The sequence below is a fragment of the Sturnus vulgaris genome, chromosome 20 (genome assembly GCF_052056855.1).
Source record: "Sturnus vulgaris isolate bStuVul1 chromosome 20, bStuVul1.hap1, whole genome shotgun sequence".
Lineage (NCBI taxonomy): Eukaryota > Metazoa > Chordata > Aves > Passeriformes > Sturnidae > Sturnus > Sturnus vulgaris.
This window is the reverse complement of record NC_142262.1, coordinates 3,837,155-3,853,033: the sequence shown is the minus strand read 5'-3', so window position 1 is coordinate 3,853,033 and position 15,879 is coordinate 3,837,155. Positions and strand designations below refer to the sequence as shown.

Sequence of the window (15,879 nt, the reverse complement as noted above, 5' to 3'; positions counted from 1 at the left end):
GATGGAAAAAAGGTTTCAGTATTTGGAACTGCTAATACATGTCTAGTGTTTAGTCATCTACAAACCAACTGTGTTTTTACAAGATTGTAGATAAACTACTAAAGAAGTATACTATATAGTACTACTATAGCAATGCAAATTAAATTCAACCTCAAACTAGAAAAATATTTTAATACCTCTTAGTCTTTTCTGAATTAATTAACCTTCTTGAAAAAACTTTGTTTCACATTTTTCTCTTTCTTTTCTCTTGTCTTAGATAAACAATATTAAGTCACAGACTTCTTGCCATTTGCTTTATCATGGAAGAGGACCATTTTCAGTGAGGTTGAAATACTGTATTGTCCCTGCGGTGAGCTGTGTAGGAGGGTTATTCTGGCACTGCTTGGTGTCACCGTGCTGAGCACTCGAAGTGGGGGCAGAGCTGCGCTGGGAGAGCGGGACTCACCTGGCCGGCGGTACCAGTGCTTTGGTGGATGTCCGGGGCCCGACTGCCGTTCTGGTACCCAGCCAGCTTTGTAAACTTATTTTTTAGAGAGGTGCGGTTGAGGCAAACCTGGAGGTGCGTGGACGAGCCCTCCTGGACACGGGACAGTAATGCACTGCCAGCGCAGGAGCTTCCGACTCATTGCGGGAAAGCCGGCGGGGAGCGGGCCGGGCCGGGGACAATGGGCGGGTGCCCGCGGGCCGGGGAGACCGCGCGCCCCGAACCGCCCGAAGGAGGAGGTGCCCGGGGCGGGGGGGGACACGGGAGGGGACCGGGCTTCCCAGGCCACTCCGGTTCCTCATTTCCCGGCTGGGCCGAGCCTCCCGCAGACTCCGCGCCGGGCGCCGGCGGCGATGGACTACGACCACAACAAGGTGCTGCTGCTGGAGCTGCAGAGAGCGGCCGGCACCGGTAACGATCGCTGCGCCGACTGCGGGCACCCAGGTAAGGCGGCTCCGCCGGGCACTGCCCCGCGCCCCTCGGGCCCCGGGCCCGCTTCCGAGCGGACAGCGGCCGTGACGAGGAACCGGCCGCCCCCTCGGGCTGTGCCGCCGTCTGGGCGCTGCTCGTCCCGCTCCGCACCTGTGTCCGTGCCGGGCACCGGCCGCGCCCCTCGCTCCGTGTCCCGCGGTGCTGCCCGCTCCGGGCCACGGCTCTCGGGGAGCCCCGCGGGGCCAGGGGACCGCCGCAGAGGGCAGGAAACGACCTCAGCACTAGGCGCTTCCCCGGGTTATTTGTGGACAGGGCATGAGACCGCAGGAGGAGGAGGAGGGTGCGTGGGGTGGATTTGCAGCTCGGGGATGTCTCTGCGCAAGGCTTGGGGCAGAGAAAAGCACGGCAAACCCTCCGGAGCCCCCGCGCCGGGCTGGCGCCCGTTCGGGTGGGTCAGGCGGGAGCCAGCGCGGGAGCTGAAGAAGGCGTCAGGTTGTTTCTGTTTAGCAATTTGACGGGATAGGGAGAAGTGGACGGTGGCGCAATCCAAGAAAATGGTCTTGCCAGAACACTCAATGCCTATAGGGATGCACCTGTCAAAGCTGCTTCAGGGGATGATAGCGGGGATAAATAACAGGCAAGAGCAGGAGCCTTCACTGGCAGCAGACAGTCCTCGCTGCAAATGGTTACACTTGTATGACAGTGCACACTGTCGGCACCTTCCTTCTATTGTTAATTCAGCAACAGCAGCTTTTAATGCATAACTAATATTAGCTGAGCTTTTCCATCACCACTCACCTGCCTGCACAGTCACCTTGATTTTGAAGCAAATAGGCAGTTAAAGAATGTACAAACGCAGGGGCCACATCGTTCACTGGGAAAAGCAGGTATTGTTTCCCTGGACACAGTGAAGTGACGGCCATGAACAATGGGGTGGGATTCTAGGTATTTATTAGGTGTGAAGCCTGGGCTGTGCATCAGATGTGAGTTTTCCCCCTTGCCAGTGGCTGTGCCTTTCCCTATGTATTAATGTATTCTTTGTGTTTTTATCTAGATCCAGAGTGGGCTTCTTACAAACTTGGAATATTCATTTGTTTGACTTGCTCTGGAATTCATCGTAATCTTCCTGAAATCAGCAGAGTCAAATCCCTTCGGCTTGACTTCTGGGAGAGTAATTTAATAGAGGTACAGAGGAAAAAGCAGTAATTCTCCACATTTCATAACCTCCTCTGCTATGTAATTCCTGTGCCATCCACCATGGACAGTGCAGCAGAGCCACACAGAGCCAAGTTAATTGCATGGGTAACTGTAGGGGGTTTTTAATGACCTCCTCAATCAAATTACACTGTTAGGTGACCATGTTCCTAACAGTCCGTGGTGTGTATGTTCATAGACACAGTAACTTCTCACTGTGGTTTAGAAACCTACAAATATTTCCTGGAAGTACGTTCAATTCAGAAAGCAACATACTTTTCTTAAATATTGGTTCAGCCTCTCATCATTCAGCTGAATTATGTTAATAATACAATCACAGTTAATATCTGAGGGGAGATGAAGGAATAGGAAGATCATAAACAAAATTTCTCCTAATTTTCTTTTGTTCTTTTCATCAACAACCATAATTTTGTATTCCTTCACACATGGTTCAGAACTGTAAATACTGAAAAAGGTGCATCTACCTAAAAATAGCAAACTATAATGCCAAAGGAAATTTATAAATGTATGTAAATACACACTTGAGTTATGGCAAGACTTGGCAAAAAGTGCAGCACTTCCTTTGATACAAGTCTCATTTTATGTTCATGACATGGTGTTGATTTGCAGTGGCACACCTAACTGTAATTTATTTTATATTTCAGTTTATGAGAAATCACGGGAATCTCTGGGCCAAAGCTAAATATGAGGCCAAGGTCCCTCCATACTATTACATCCCCATGTCCCATGACTGCATGTAAGTTGATGGTGTATTCACTGCTGCAGACCTTTACATCTGCTTCCCTTACAGGTCTCCCTGGCTGGCTACTGAAACTAGAGTAGAGACAGATGAGCTTTATCCATGTTTTTCTCTTTCAGGGTTTTAAGAGAGCAGTGGATTAGAGCTAAATATGAGCGTGAGGAATTTCTTGACACCCGAGTCTGCCAAGATCCCTGTTCTGCAGGTAAAAGGATTGTCAGGGAGGTCTCAGTCTCAAGGCCAACAGCACAATGTTCTGTTGGCACCTTTGGAGGTCTCTGAGGTTGGCTTGTCACATTTGAACTGCTGGATGTGCAGTCACTGCTTCGAGTCCAGCTTTGAGAAGAAACTCCTAAGAAAAGGCGCTTACAAAAGTGCAAGGGTATATTCAGATCTTACAGTTCTCTATTTCTTCCACTGATTTTTTCATATGAGGGGAAAATTCTCAGATGGAGAAGAGACTTGAAACTGTGACAGATCACCCTTAGCTCAATAGTCCTGCACTTGTGGCACCCTTCTCTGACACTTACCTGTCTGGTCTGCAGGCAGCCGTGAAGGATGCCTCTGGAAGCTTGGGAAGGCACGCAGACAGTTCCAGAAGAGGCGTTTTCTCCTATCAGCAAGGGAAGGGGTGATGAAGTACTACAACAAAGAAGTGAGTTCTTCAGCTAGAGCTCAACACTCACCCTCAGACCTTGCTCTTTGTGGGCAAAACCCAGCACAAGTGTCTTTGTCTCTAGTTTTGTAGCCAGCCTGTGCTTAGAGGAATCCACGTTTCCTCATTAACATATGTAGTATATTGGGCAATTTTGGATTTAGTTATTTTTCTTATCCCTTATCTCAACACTGCAGCCTCCTTTTGCTTGTGAACAGAGGAAATGGATACTGACAGCTGAATAGCAAGACAAAGAGGAGATCTGCTGGCAGTTTTTACCTCTTACATTACCAAAATATCCTGTCATGAGCTCCTGCAGCAGGGTCCTCAACACAACTCTTCTGTGAGACTGTAGCTAATTGTTCTCTAACTAGGAGGCTGGAGATAGACTCATCCTTGCAATGCAGACCCAGCCCTCCTTAATAGTGACCCAGCATTTGTCAAGGAATCTTTGTAAGTGGTTTTATGTTGCATGTAATTAAGGCTTTATGTTTCAGTTTTATCCAATATTCAGATATTTTAGGATGTCTGCTTTCTATTCAGTAGGGATCTAGGTCTCATACAGCTGACCTATCCTGCAATACATTCCCTGAGAGCACTTTAATACAGTGATGCTTTTCATTTCACAGTCCAAAGGTCCAAAAGCCATTATCAGCATTGAGACTCTGAATGCAATGTTCCAGGTGGAGAAAATAGGACACAGTCATGGGCTGCAGATCACATACATCACAGATGGTCAAACAAGGAACCTTTTTGTCTATCACGAAAGTGGAAAGGTGAATATAATAGAGATCCTGGAGTAAGTAAGATGCTTAGGTGTTGGATCTGTATTTTGGAAGAGTTACTGTGTCTGCAGGATCTGGTTTCACTTTGCATCACTATGACTTGTAGAATATAGGACATTGCAGAATTTGATGCTCCTAACTGTAGCATCTTGCTCCTTTGCTGTTGGGGCATATATTCAACCTCAGCCTTTGGATAGTCTTAAGTGGTGCATGGATGTAAATCTCTGTAAGGTAACTGCCCCATGGCTTTATACAATTTCATGGTTAAATTCTTGGCACGCATGGAGAATATTGTTCTACATTATTTCCAAACCAATAATGATAATTTAAAAAATTTTCTGTATAGATATTGTTAGACTTCCTGTTTCTTCCTTCAGCAGAGTTCTGGTGTCTTTCCAGGTACAGAGGTTTTTAAACAACCCATAACTGAATCAACTGAAAAAGCCTGTGCATACAGACTTGGGTGACTGTCCATGCTGAGAATGCCTTAGACCTCCTAGGAGGGGCATTCTTCAATTATTTTCAAGGGTCAATGTTTTTCAGGTGTCTGGGATAAATCACTGACTCTCTCTGTCCCTTGGGGAGAAAATACCTCTTTACAAAGGGGTCACAAGGAAGGAGAATGGCATTTTGGAGAAGCAGTGCTCTTACTTTTCTTTTAAATCTTTATGTTTGTGTTTGCTGTTTTCCCAGGAGATCGTTGACTGGTTCAATGCTATTCGGGCAGCACGTTACCATTATCTCAGAATAACCTTCCCAAATGTCCCTGAGCCTGAGGTGAGAACTGAACAGGGCTTGAAGCAGTCAAGCAAAACATAGCATGGAAAAATATTTTCTCACTTCTTCTGACAGAGTCAGGTGCTCAAAAAGCAGCACTTGGGTCCAGGGAATGGACAGAAAGAGGTAGAAGGAAAGGTCACACTGAGTAACAGGCAAAAACTTAGTCAATACTTAAGGCCTTAAAGTCTCCATGTGATCCTTATACAGTGTAATCTGTCAAAAATGTTATGTTTCTTGTTATTTCAGACTTCCCTTTACCAAGCAGCCAAAAAATCCCAGACCCCAAAAGCCACAATTGACGGTGATTAACTTTGACAAAAATAGAACAGAAATGCAATCTTGAATGAGACAGCCTGTCCTGGTTTCAACTGGGACAGACATAGACTTTTTTGTGTTTGTGTTCTCCTAGCTCATACCCAGGATCACAAGAAATTTCGTCAAGGAAGGCTATATGGAGAAAACAGGACCAAAAGTAAGTGTGTACTTGACATTACCCAAACAGGATCATTCCAGATAGATAATATTTGGTAGTTCAATGATGCTGACTCGTAAAATATTTGCTCAGTGACTCTCTGCTTCCTGGGTTGATAAAAGACACTATATTCAAGCCTGTCCTGTTCTTTGGGACCATGTTTTATTTTGTGTGGAAAATAAGATCAAGAAGAAGAATCCTTGAAGAGTAAGCAAGGTGGATTAGCTGTCAATGGACATGCAAAGGGCTGTTACACAGCACCACATGGATTGCTGTATCTGCTAACTGCAGCTCCTGCCACAGCAGAACATGAAGTGCTGACCCCTCCTACTTCTCTGTTTCACTTAAGAGTCAGTTGCACTTAAGTCACATCTACTTAGAACAGCAAAGTGTCATTTGAACAAATTTCTCTACAGTGAAGCCAATAGTTTGGTTTGTTTTGTTGTGGGAAGTGTTTGGGTCAGTACTGTGGGAATAGAAGAGGTTTTGGACACTGCTGAAAGAGAAGATAAAGATCTAAGGTTTTGTTTGAACACAGGCACTTCTTGCCTTGCTCTCTTCTGAGTGAACCATGAGCCAAGTCCCATTATAAAGTTCAGTGGTGCAGTTCTCATACTGAATATGCTGGGTTTTGGCCCAGATTGTGCCAGTGTTCCAGCACCTCTTCTGCAGGTACTTGCACATGAAAGATTTTGTGGATTTTTCTCCTGAGGCCTAAGTTCTGCTTAAACTGAGGTGAGTCCTAGAAGAGGCCTCTTCAGCCTGGAGCAATTAATAGCTCAGGATTGGTCAAGTAAGTGTAGCTGATGGAATTACCCCTTAAAAAAAATATGGTATTGTGCACCCAGAATTCCAGGAACAACTTCCCTGATGAGATTGTTGAAATTGATTGCTCACTCTCTTCACTATCACCACTGGCTCAGGGGTTGTTCTCTGCAGTGCTTTCAATCCATTTCATGCAACTTCCTTAATTCCATTAATTTGATTACTTGCCTGCCCAAAGGATTGTCATTGAATGTAAATCTGTATTTTGAGCCCAGGGAGAAGAGACAGCTGTGGGCTGCACACAGCAGTCCTTGTTACCAGTTGCAGGGATGAAGGAAACTGAACTCCAGCTCCAAGTCATATAAGTGGTCCTGGGATTTGAATAGACCAAAATCCACTTTGAGACTTGGGTCTTTAAAGAATTTCTACCATTTCCTTGCAGCAGAAGGAGGCCTTTAAGGTACGCTGGTTCAGCTTGGATTCTCAAGAAAGGAACCTGCTATACTTTAAAAATCCACTGGTAAGAGAAGTGTTCTTTGTTCCACAGCTCCTTCATGAAGCAGGTGGGGAGGAAGGGTCTGTTTTCATCCACTTTTTGCAGTGGCTGTGCCAGACTCTGGAGCAGGCCCAGCCTCAAGAGCCCATCTCCCTTGTGAAAGGATGTCCCTGAAGCTGAGCTGCTTGGGAACTCTGGCCTGTACAGTGGCTGTGAGGAAATCTTTTAAAATTAACTGCTACTGCCTGTGGTGTTCGTGCTCCCTCTCCCCCAGCCCTAGTGCCTATGTGTCTGTAACCTTAGCCAAGATGAGTAATATTCCAGTATCAGGGGTTTGACAGCCCCAGTATTTTGCTTCCTAGCACTGCTTTAGCCATGGGAATGTCCTTCCCTTCCCCTTCTGAATACTTACCAACCAGCTCTGTGAGAGTGGGGCCCTGCCTTCTCCTCCCAAGAATGCCTGCAGTGCAAAATACCCCTTGTATGCTCCCTGCTGGTGTCACCAGTCCGTGTCACCAGCTCCCCTCCGTGCATCCCCAGAGCCTGTTCCATGTCAAAGGATAGAGCAGTGTCTGCTGGAGCTCCACTGTCTGCTGGCTAATGGCTGTCTTCTGCTTCCTTCTTTCCAGGATGCATTTGCACAGGGACAGGTTTTCATTGGAAGGAAGGATGAGGGATATGAAGTACGAGATGATTTACCCCAGAAAGTCTGGATGAAGAAGAAAAAGCCAGTGATCACTCTGGTCACACCAGCGAGAGAGTTTGTGTTTATCTGTGAGAATGACAGGAAGCAGAAGGAGTGGATGGATGCCTTGAATGCAGTCATCACCCAACTCTGATGTCCACAGAGAGGAGCAGGCAGGCAGCTACATTCCACCTCTCTGCAGCTCCTGGTCACACAGGGACTGGGTTGTTTTCAACAGAGTGGGTTGAATGTTTCTTACAGCGCTACATTTCTGCCACAATAAAAAAACAAGCCAGGTTTAAATTGTGGAGGATACTGTAATGGAATCACTCCTCTAATGGAATCATACAGATTATTCTAGCTCTGCTTTCAACAGTCTCTACTGTTTGGCTTTCATGTGAGTGGCAAATCCAACATCCAATGAATTTTTTCCAAAGCACAACCCCACGTGGTGCCCTAGTGAACACATCGAGAGTACAGGATGAACATACACTGATCTGTCTCACCTAAGAACAGATGAAGCTTAATGAGCTTGATTAGACTGAACATTGAAAGGCAGAAACAAATTTTAAAAGTATTTTCTTCAGTGACTTGCTTGCAAACACTCCATGAATGAGGACTGGTGTTCAGTGTTGGAGAGGAGCCTTCTCATCAGGTACCACTGTGTGCAGGAACTGATGGAGATTGCACTGACTGACACAGAGCACTGAGTGTTTCCATGCCTCAAGGCAAAGTCTGAGATCTGGTTCTACCAAGCAGCAAGTCATTCACACATTTAATTCTTTACAGATAGCCTTATTTTGCAAATCAAGAGGAAGTCTTGCAGACCAAGTTTCTGGTAAGGCTTCCACCTTCTGCTGACAATTGCCAGCTAGTCTTGAGATACTCAAAATAGTTCTTTTTTTTTTGCAGAAATGAGAAGTGCCAATACTTGCAGGAATTAGTGACACTAATTCTTCTTTCTCCCCACCCCCACTCGCCCAATAGTGCAAATGAATTGAGTGGGATCATCATTCTGCCTTTCTCAGCCAGCTCATAGTCTGGCTCTGAGCAATGTGCAGCAGTTTTACTTGTTGATGTGCTCCCATGAACTTCCTGTGTTCCAGGCTCTGTCCCCACACAACCCCATTTTTTCTAGCTCACGTGGTGGTTCAGCAATTCTGTTAAACAGCCTAATGCTGCAGCTCCTGAAATCAACAGAAAGCAACTTTTGACTTGTTCGAGGAACAGTGTCAGTCTTTCTTTGTTAATTGCTATTTTGAGGTGACCCGAGTAGCTCGGGGTGACCTCAGAAGGGTTTGGTCCCTCCAGTAGCCTGGACTTCAGTCAGACAAGGTTTGCACTGTGCTGTGCTGTGCCACTGCTCTCCCGGCTGGGACAGCAGACTGCCCATGTCAGCAACTCTCACTATTACAAAATCGGGAAATTCACGGTGGAAACGAAATAGTGCAGATAACGGAAACTTTTTGGACAGTCAATGAAAGTCAAGGCCAGGCCCTGCGGAGTTCTGCGTCACAGTCCATTTCCACCGGCAACCCAAATCCTGCGAGCAAGGCACGTGAGAAGAGCAGAGCGGGGCAGAGGCGGCGCCGCTCGCGGCGTTCTCGGCACCGGAGGAGGAGCCCGGGGGAATCGAAACTGCGGCCGCTGCCTCCGCCCGGGCCGGGCCATGGCTGCTGTCATCGAGCTCGAGCGGCTGCAGCGCGTCCTGGAGCTGCACTGCTCCTTCTGCCTGCAGCTCTTCGCGGAGCCCGTGCGGCTCACGGGCTGCGGCCACAGCTTCTGCCGGGACTGCATCCTCCGGTACTGCCTGGGGCGGCCCCGCGTCCTCTGCCCGCTCTGCCGGCGCCCCTTCGAGCCCCAGCACCTGCGGCCCAACCGCGAGCTGGCCGCGCTGCTCAGCCTCATCCCGCGGGAGCTGCAGGAAAGCTTGGAAACACAGGAGGAGCCGGAGCCCCGTGGAGCTGCTGCCTGCAACGACCTGAGCTGGGCGAGGCGGGGACCTGGGGAGAAGGTACGGCCGGAGGCTGCCCGGGGCTCCATCCCCGACACCCGGGAGCTTCACCCCCTGACATCTGGGGATTCCTCCGAGACATCCCCGGGTGACATCCCCCGACACCCAGGAACTCCTGTCCGCGACATTCTGCGGCAGCACCGGCGGTACCCTCGGGACAGCCCGGGTTTCCATCCCATGGCATCCCGAGCGTAGCCCGGGGCTCCATCCCGCTCCATCCCACGGCACAGTAACACATTGAGCAGATGGGTTCTGCTAACGCAGTGTTTGGGGCTCAGTGGTGGTGTCTGACACACTGAGAGCTGCATAGTTGAATTGAAAGAACTAATACCTGTACGTATTCAGCTGATGCACAATAGTAATAAGTGACTTCGTTGTGCTCGGTGTTATTTATTGCATCAGCATTGCCCTGGAGACTGCTGGAAGGACACATAACATTATTAGACAGTGCTACAGCTCCACCCAGCTTCATGGCACAAAAAGAGACAGGTTTATGATCTAGGTCTCTGCTTAAAACGACTCCCAGAGGAGGACGTGAGAAAAATGTGTTGACATTCGTTCTTTTAGCACATATGTGTTTTATTCAGTCAAGCTAAGAGCATATTGAACCTCACAATTATAGTTGAATGTGTAATTAATTGTTGACTGTTGATGTTGAGTTCATTTGTGATTACTCAGAATTGTGTCTTTCAGTCACTTCCTCAACCAGTCCATTGCTTAACTAATATCAGTGATATAGGGAATTTTTATTATCCTGCTTCTTAACCTAGTCATGCTTTCTCTGAGGTTTATATAGATAAATATAAATGTGTTACTTTAAAGGAGGAAGAGATATGGGAGAGTTCCAAGCAACAAGAAATAACTGCAGAGACCGTTCACCTGTTGAGGAAAGATCTCAATAAAACAAAGGTACACATTGTACATTCATCCCCTACAGTAACTTTCTGTTACTTGAACTTTCTGTTTCTGTTTTGGGCTGGAGATGTGATTGCAGGGTTGCCTTCCAGCTCAGAGCGGGAATCTGCCTTTTGGTTTCCTTCTTTTCTGTCACAATTCTGTTTTTATTGATGAGAATGAATATATGGCATCAGCTGCACTAATTTGTGTCTTGGCTGGCACAAAGGCCACTGGAATTGTGCATTGTTGCATTTTTCTGCTTATCCCTGGAGTACCCTGAATGTTTCTAGTACACTTAGGCGCAAATTACAAATCATAAGAGGGAATATTGAACTTTCTGAGTTGTCAAGCAGAGTCCACTGGCCATAAAATAGTCATGATCTTTAACATGCCCCAAATCTCATTGCATATAATGCAGGGTAGTGTCAAATGTATTTTATTCCTTTGAATAAAGTTTTCTGGTCTGCAGGGGTCAGTCAAAGAGCACATTAGATGGGGCAGTAATTCTCATATTCCATGCATCTTTCCTAGCCACACAATGAACTCCATATTTTCTGCCTTTCAGGAATATACATCTCAGATCAAAAGCCAGATTACTAAATATTTCTGTTACATGAAGGAATATGTTGAAAGACAGGAAAGAAACACACTGATGTTCATTGAACAAGAGCAAAAAGCTGCTCAACAGAAAATTGAAGAGACTATTCACCAGCTCACAGACATCAAAGCCCAAACTGTAAGTGATGAAATGAAGTTGCAGAATATGAGTAGAAACTCTCAAGCTCAATGTCTGGGATAGCTGAATATGTACAAAGCACCTTTGAGGTCCCCACTGCACCATTCTCATAGACACAATGGTGCCAATCCATGGACGTTGCTTTCAGCAGGGAGAGTTTGGAGAGAGAAATTTAGAGGAAAAAGGTACTGAAAAGTACAGGCTGGGAATGCAATTCAGAACTAAATTTTTTCCAAGGATATTGGTGAGCTGGAATGAAGTGGGAGCTGCAGTGCTGAAATACAGTCCTCAGTCAAATCTAAAGTCGAGATCTTTAATGATCTTTTTATTTTCCAGAATTTGTACTTACACATAGGTATGCAAGTTAAAGAACTCACATAGTTATTAAATATTTTGTAACAACTTTCTTGGGGAAAACATGTCAAGGGCCCTCAAAAGACGCAGGTAAAGCACTTGAGATTGTGCAGAGCCCATTTTGATGTTGAAAATAACAGTGCCAAGTGATGCAAGTTAGCCAGCAGGAATTTGGAGTGAGGCTCCCTGGCTGTGGAAGTGCCATGGGACAGATTTGGACTTCCAGGACCCAGGCACAGGTGCCCACATTGGAATTCACTTGGTCCAGGGTCCCATAACAGGCAGTGAGGAGAAATGGGTACTTTCAGAATTACCTGGCCTACTTGAGATGCCCACCTGCAAAGGAGATTAATCCAGTCTCCAAAAGGATTCCTCCTACAGACTGTACACACAGACTAACAGAGCAATTTCAGATGTAGATTTCCACAATTGCTAAATTTAGATAAACTAAGCTTACCCTTTCCAAACTTTTGGTTTCGATTCTAGAGAAGGAGGTTTAAAAATAGTAACTTCTGTATTCATATGAATACTTATGGAAATTATAATATATATAGAAAAGAAAAATTAGTCACATTTTCAGTTTTCTTAGGGAAATCACAGTCTTTTCATTTTTTAATAAAAATAGCCTTTGCTATTTTCTGTAAGATTTCAGGTTGTTTTGCTCAGGTAACTGTCCTATAAAGGAAACTTTTGATATAAAAAATAAGATTCTTGTAGAGGTCACTGCTCTTTTTCCACTGAGGCTTTATATTATAATCTGATCTGTGAGATGAAATAACTTCTGTTATTTACATCTTTCCCTTGATACTTTGTCATTATTAGAGTGATTTATCGGAGAGGCAGAGATATGAAGGCTCACCTTCAACAATTTATAAAATTACACTTGATGAGAAGCTTAATGTTGTCAAAAGTGCTGTAGAAGATCTTAGAAAAAAGTTGGAAGTTTTACTCTTCGAGAATTATGCTCAGCAACTCCCACCAGGTGAGTTTCCCTTATTTTGAAATATTTTTCTTAAAAACAGTGGATCTAGCAAATAGAATAAAAAATTACTTTGTGCTTATGAAATGCATATGCAAATAAAACCAGAAACATGATACTCAGCAAAAAAATAATACTGTAAGTATTTTTAAGACAAAAACTGCTTTATCTGCATAGAACAATCCAACTGCTTTACCCATCTCACTCTTCTGACATCTCCCTTCTGACCACAGCAGTGTACAGTGTTTTGTTAATTTTGAGTAAAAATGTTTGCCTACCCCTCCTTTGTAATTAATGCAATCAAGAAAAGCAGCTCCTTGTTTTGTACTTGAACCAGTAGCTGGGTTTAATTAAGGTGTGGTTTCCTTTAGAAGCTTAAATACTTCCTACGTACATTTTGCAGAAATGCCTTAACACTTATTTTTGTATTTAGTACAACCTCCAGACTCGTATCAGGAGCCAAGTGTCTGCTCATCATCTCCAGAGGCTGCAGCTGAAAGTCCTGAACCAAGCATTTCCAGCCCGTTTTCTCTCTGTAAGTATTCAAGCCAGCAGGACTCAACAACACCCGGGTGACCCTGAGACTGGATTTGCTGTAGAAAACTCTCCTTGCCAAAATCAGCAGATATGGCTGTTTACTGAAGCATGGAAACACAATGGAGTTGCCACGAATGAATCAGTTATTGACACATAATGTAACACTGTACCTGACTGCCCCTGTAGGATAAAAAAGAGATAAGAAACCTGTTTCATCTATGCTGTGTGGTAACTTGTGCTGGCTGCAGTCTGAGATGGTGTACAGGCAGTTACTGCACCTCACTGATCTTTGCTGTTAAGCTGTAATTACTCCAGTTGTTACTCAAATTCTGCATCATTTTGAAAGAAACATTTTTACAATCAACACACTGTACTACAGCTGAAGCTTAACACAGAAAACAAATGTTTTTGCTGATAAAATATATAAGAACTTGTCCCAGTGAACAGTTGCACTGTAAGCTTTATTAAGGTAAGCATCTCATTTATTATTGACAAAAAGGTAATTTAAAAAAAAATATTGTGGCTAGGAATAAAATCCATCTTGTAGGGTGCAAGGTACTTTCACCTTTCCACTGGAGTGCATGTGAGTCTGTCATGGATCTTTACACAGTTGTGCCTGTTAAATGTTTCAGTATGCCCAGGATACAGTTGATAGTGCTTGGTTGAGGATTCTTGAACTTTGATTCAAGTTTATAATATGATCACTGGGTTTCATTTCTCTTCTGGAGCAGGGATGCACCTGCCTTCTTGTTCCCTGCATGTGAGAATATTTCCTTTCTGTCTTGCAGGGGCAGAGGATGTGACTTTTGACCCCACAAGAGTACACGAGCGCTTGGCACTGACAGCCCAGAACAGGAGAGTGATGGTTTCCAGCCATCCAACCACTTATCAACCATCACCCAAAAGATTCTGCATCAGCCAAGTGATGTGTTCACAGGGCTTCTCTACTGGGAGCCACTACTGGGAAGTAATTACCAAGGACAGTGATGGATGGGCTGTTGGAGTTGCTCATGAAATGATTGGTAAAAGGGAGAAATTGGGAAGAACTGAGCATTCCTGGTGTGTAGAATGGCTGGGTCCTAAAAAACAGCTGTCAGCATGGCATAAGGATCAGGAAACATTATTACAGAAGGACAAACCACTGAAGGTTGGAGTTTTCCTGGAGCTACAAAAGAAGACCGTGTCATTTTACTCCATCACTGACAAAGAAATGCTTTTGCACACCTTTGAAATCAGTACCTCAAATCCTCTCTACCCTGCTTTCTGGCTGTTCACTCTAGAAAGAAATGGATCTTTAACTATAAGTCAGCCAAACAGGAGATAAAGCCTGTTGAGAAAAGGGACAATTTTGGCAATGACTGCAGAGTTCCTATAAAAGCCTCAGTGTTTAGCACAGGGGTGTACCAAGGAATGAATGCATAACTACCCAGGTTTTCCTGGCAATCAGCAACTGATACTTCTGTCTGCTCTGCTTCTCTTCTCTCTGTGCTCTAGTCTAGCCATACTTCATTAAAGCAATTCCAGCCTATGTTAAAGGCAGTAAGCACCCCTGTGGGAGTCAGGTGGGTTTCTCAAGCAGCTTTAAGTAGTCCCAGGATATTCCTAGGAAAGAATGTACAAAGGAAGCTCTAATGTTGGGGATAAGCCTTTCTTGTGGACTTCATTTTTGCTACATTGATATAAAAAATATAGGAGAACAGATCATGCCATTACTTTCTGTCAAATGAGTTTTGTTTAGAAGATCTGTTGGATTAAGGAATGCTCAGAGGGCAAGAATGTTACTGAACTTAGGTATGAAAATCTGTCCCTTTAGGGTAGGCACTGAGAAATAGGCTTTGGATTTGAGGACCTGACACTTAGGGAGGTGTCCCAGAAGAACATTATCTCACTGGAACCATATTTTAGTCTTGCCCAGGCCAAAGGGTTGTCATTCCTGCTGGTGGTGTGACCATGGGCATGGTTGTGGAAGCAGATGTTCAGGTGTGTTTATACCAGCTGATAAATCATGTGGTCTCTTTGCTGGCCTTATAAAGGGCCTGCAAACAGGACTCTGTCATGGGAAGGATCATCTGGTCCTGCCAGTGAGCCTGAGACAAAGCAAGAGCTTCTCAGTTGCCTGTGGGGGTGAAGGGACCAGAGCTGAGGTCCCACAAAACATACGGACAGCTTGGTTTCTGAGAGATCCACTGCTTCATGCAGGCAAACTGAAAACAGCACTCCCAAGAGGCAAAAGCTTTTTCAGGAAGACTGTGGCATTCCAGAACTGACAAAATAAATAGTTTATTGTGAATAAAGCATGTGGGATTCAACTCTCATTTAGTGGAATGGAGCTCCTTGGCTTTTAAAGTAATTGACAGAACTGCTGCTCACCTTCAGAGTTACTCTTTGCTGTCACTGAACACTCTCTCTGATGGACTAAATGCACATTTCTGTGATCCCAGAGGTGTGTCTTTCACCATCTCCAAAGCTGGGGTAGCATTCCTGGGATAGCCAAAGCCACTGCCTTGTTAGTATTGAGGTGTCCTTTGCTGGTTCATTTGGAAAAACAACAGCTACAGCATGAACTCACTGTACATCCCTAGTTTCCCACATACGAGTTTGTGCCCAGGGGCAGCAATTTGTTATGGTTTGGATCACAGCAACAACACATATAACAACACACAGTGCAGGTGGGAACCCACTGTGTCACTGCTTGAACATTGGGAAGAATTTCCTGATTAGGTGATTAAACATTGGAACGGGCTGCCCAGGTTTGAGTCACCATCCCTAGGGGTGTTGAAGGAAAGCGTGGGGCACTCGGTTCCACGGTGGTGTTGGCTCATAGGTTGGATGGGATCCCGGACGTCTTTTCCAC

The 15,879-nt window shown here is 45.2% G+C and overlaps 2 protein-coding genes across 4 annotated transcripts; both read left to right on the top strand.

The window, feature by feature from the left end:
• Positions 1-579: 579 nt before the first annotated feature.
• ADAP2 (ArfGAP with dual PH domains 2) lies at positions 580-7,811 on the top strand. 2 transcript variants are annotated; one of them, XM_014878287.2, is made up of 10 exons: positions 580-928; positions 1,971-2,101; positions 2,776-2,867; positions 2,990-3,075; positions 3,416-3,525; positions 4,155-4,301; positions 5,004-5,087; positions 5,500-5,562; positions 6,770-6,847; positions 7,453-7,811. In XM_014878287.2, the coding sequence occupies exons 1-10, from the start codon at positions 595-597 to the stop codon at positions 7,660-7,662; spliced, it is 1,335 nt and encodes a 444-aa protein (XP_014733773.2). In that variant the 5' UTR covers positions 580-594; the 3' UTR covers positions 7,663-7,811. The 2 variants fall into 2 exon arrangements, with proteins under 2 accessions (XP_014733773.2, XP_014733774.2); XM_014878288.2 differs by having other exon boundaries at positions 770-928; positions 4,209-4,301.
• A 1,024-nt stretch (positions 7,812-8,835) lies between these two features.
• Positions 8,836-15,340, top strand: RNF135 (ring finger protein 135). Of its 2 annotated transcripts, XM_014878226.2 has the most exons (6): positions 8,836-9,522; positions 10,345-10,431; positions 10,985-11,155; positions 12,332-12,491; positions 12,922-13,023; positions 13,814-15,340. In XM_014878226.2, the coding sequence occupies exons 1-6, from the start codon at positions 8,986-8,988 to the stop codon at positions 14,347-14,349; spliced, it is 1,593 nt and encodes a 530-aa protein (XP_014733712.2). In that variant the 5' UTR covers positions 8,836-8,985; the 3' UTR covers positions 14,350-15,340. The 2 variants fall into 2 exon arrangements, with proteins under 2 accessions (XP_014733712.2, XP_088032693.1); XM_088176567.1 differs by lacking the exon at positions 10,985-11,155 and having other exon boundaries at positions 8,861-9,522.
• Positions 15,341-15,879: the final 539 nt, after the last annotated feature.

Bases quoted from the DNA above. Each gene is read 5' to 3' on its own strand.
- ADAP2 (XM_014878287.2), top strand. From the start codon at position 595: ATGCACTGCCAGCGCAGGAGCTTCCGACTCATTGCGGGAAAGCCGGCG. The intron at 2,102-2,775 runs GTACAGAGGAAA...TTTATATTTCAG, and splicing joins GGGAGAGTAATTTAATAGAG to TTTATGAGAAATCACGGGAA. The intron at 5,563-6,769 runs GTAAGTGTGTAC...ATTTCCTTGCAG, and splicing joins TGGAGAAAACAGGACCAAAA to CAGAAGGAGGCCTTTAAGGT.
- RNF135 (XM_014878226.2), top strand. From the start codon at position 8,986: ATGAAAGTCAAGGCCAGGCCCTGCGGAGTTCTGCGTCACAGTCCATTT. The intron at 9,523-10,344 runs GTACGGCCGGAG...GTTACTTTAAAG, and splicing joins GGCGGGGACCTGGGGAGAAG to GAGGAAGAGATATGGGAGAG. The intron at 11,156-12,331 runs GTAAGTGATGAA...TGTCATTATTAG, and splicing joins CAGACATCAAAGCCCAAACT to AGTGATTTATCGGAGAGGCA.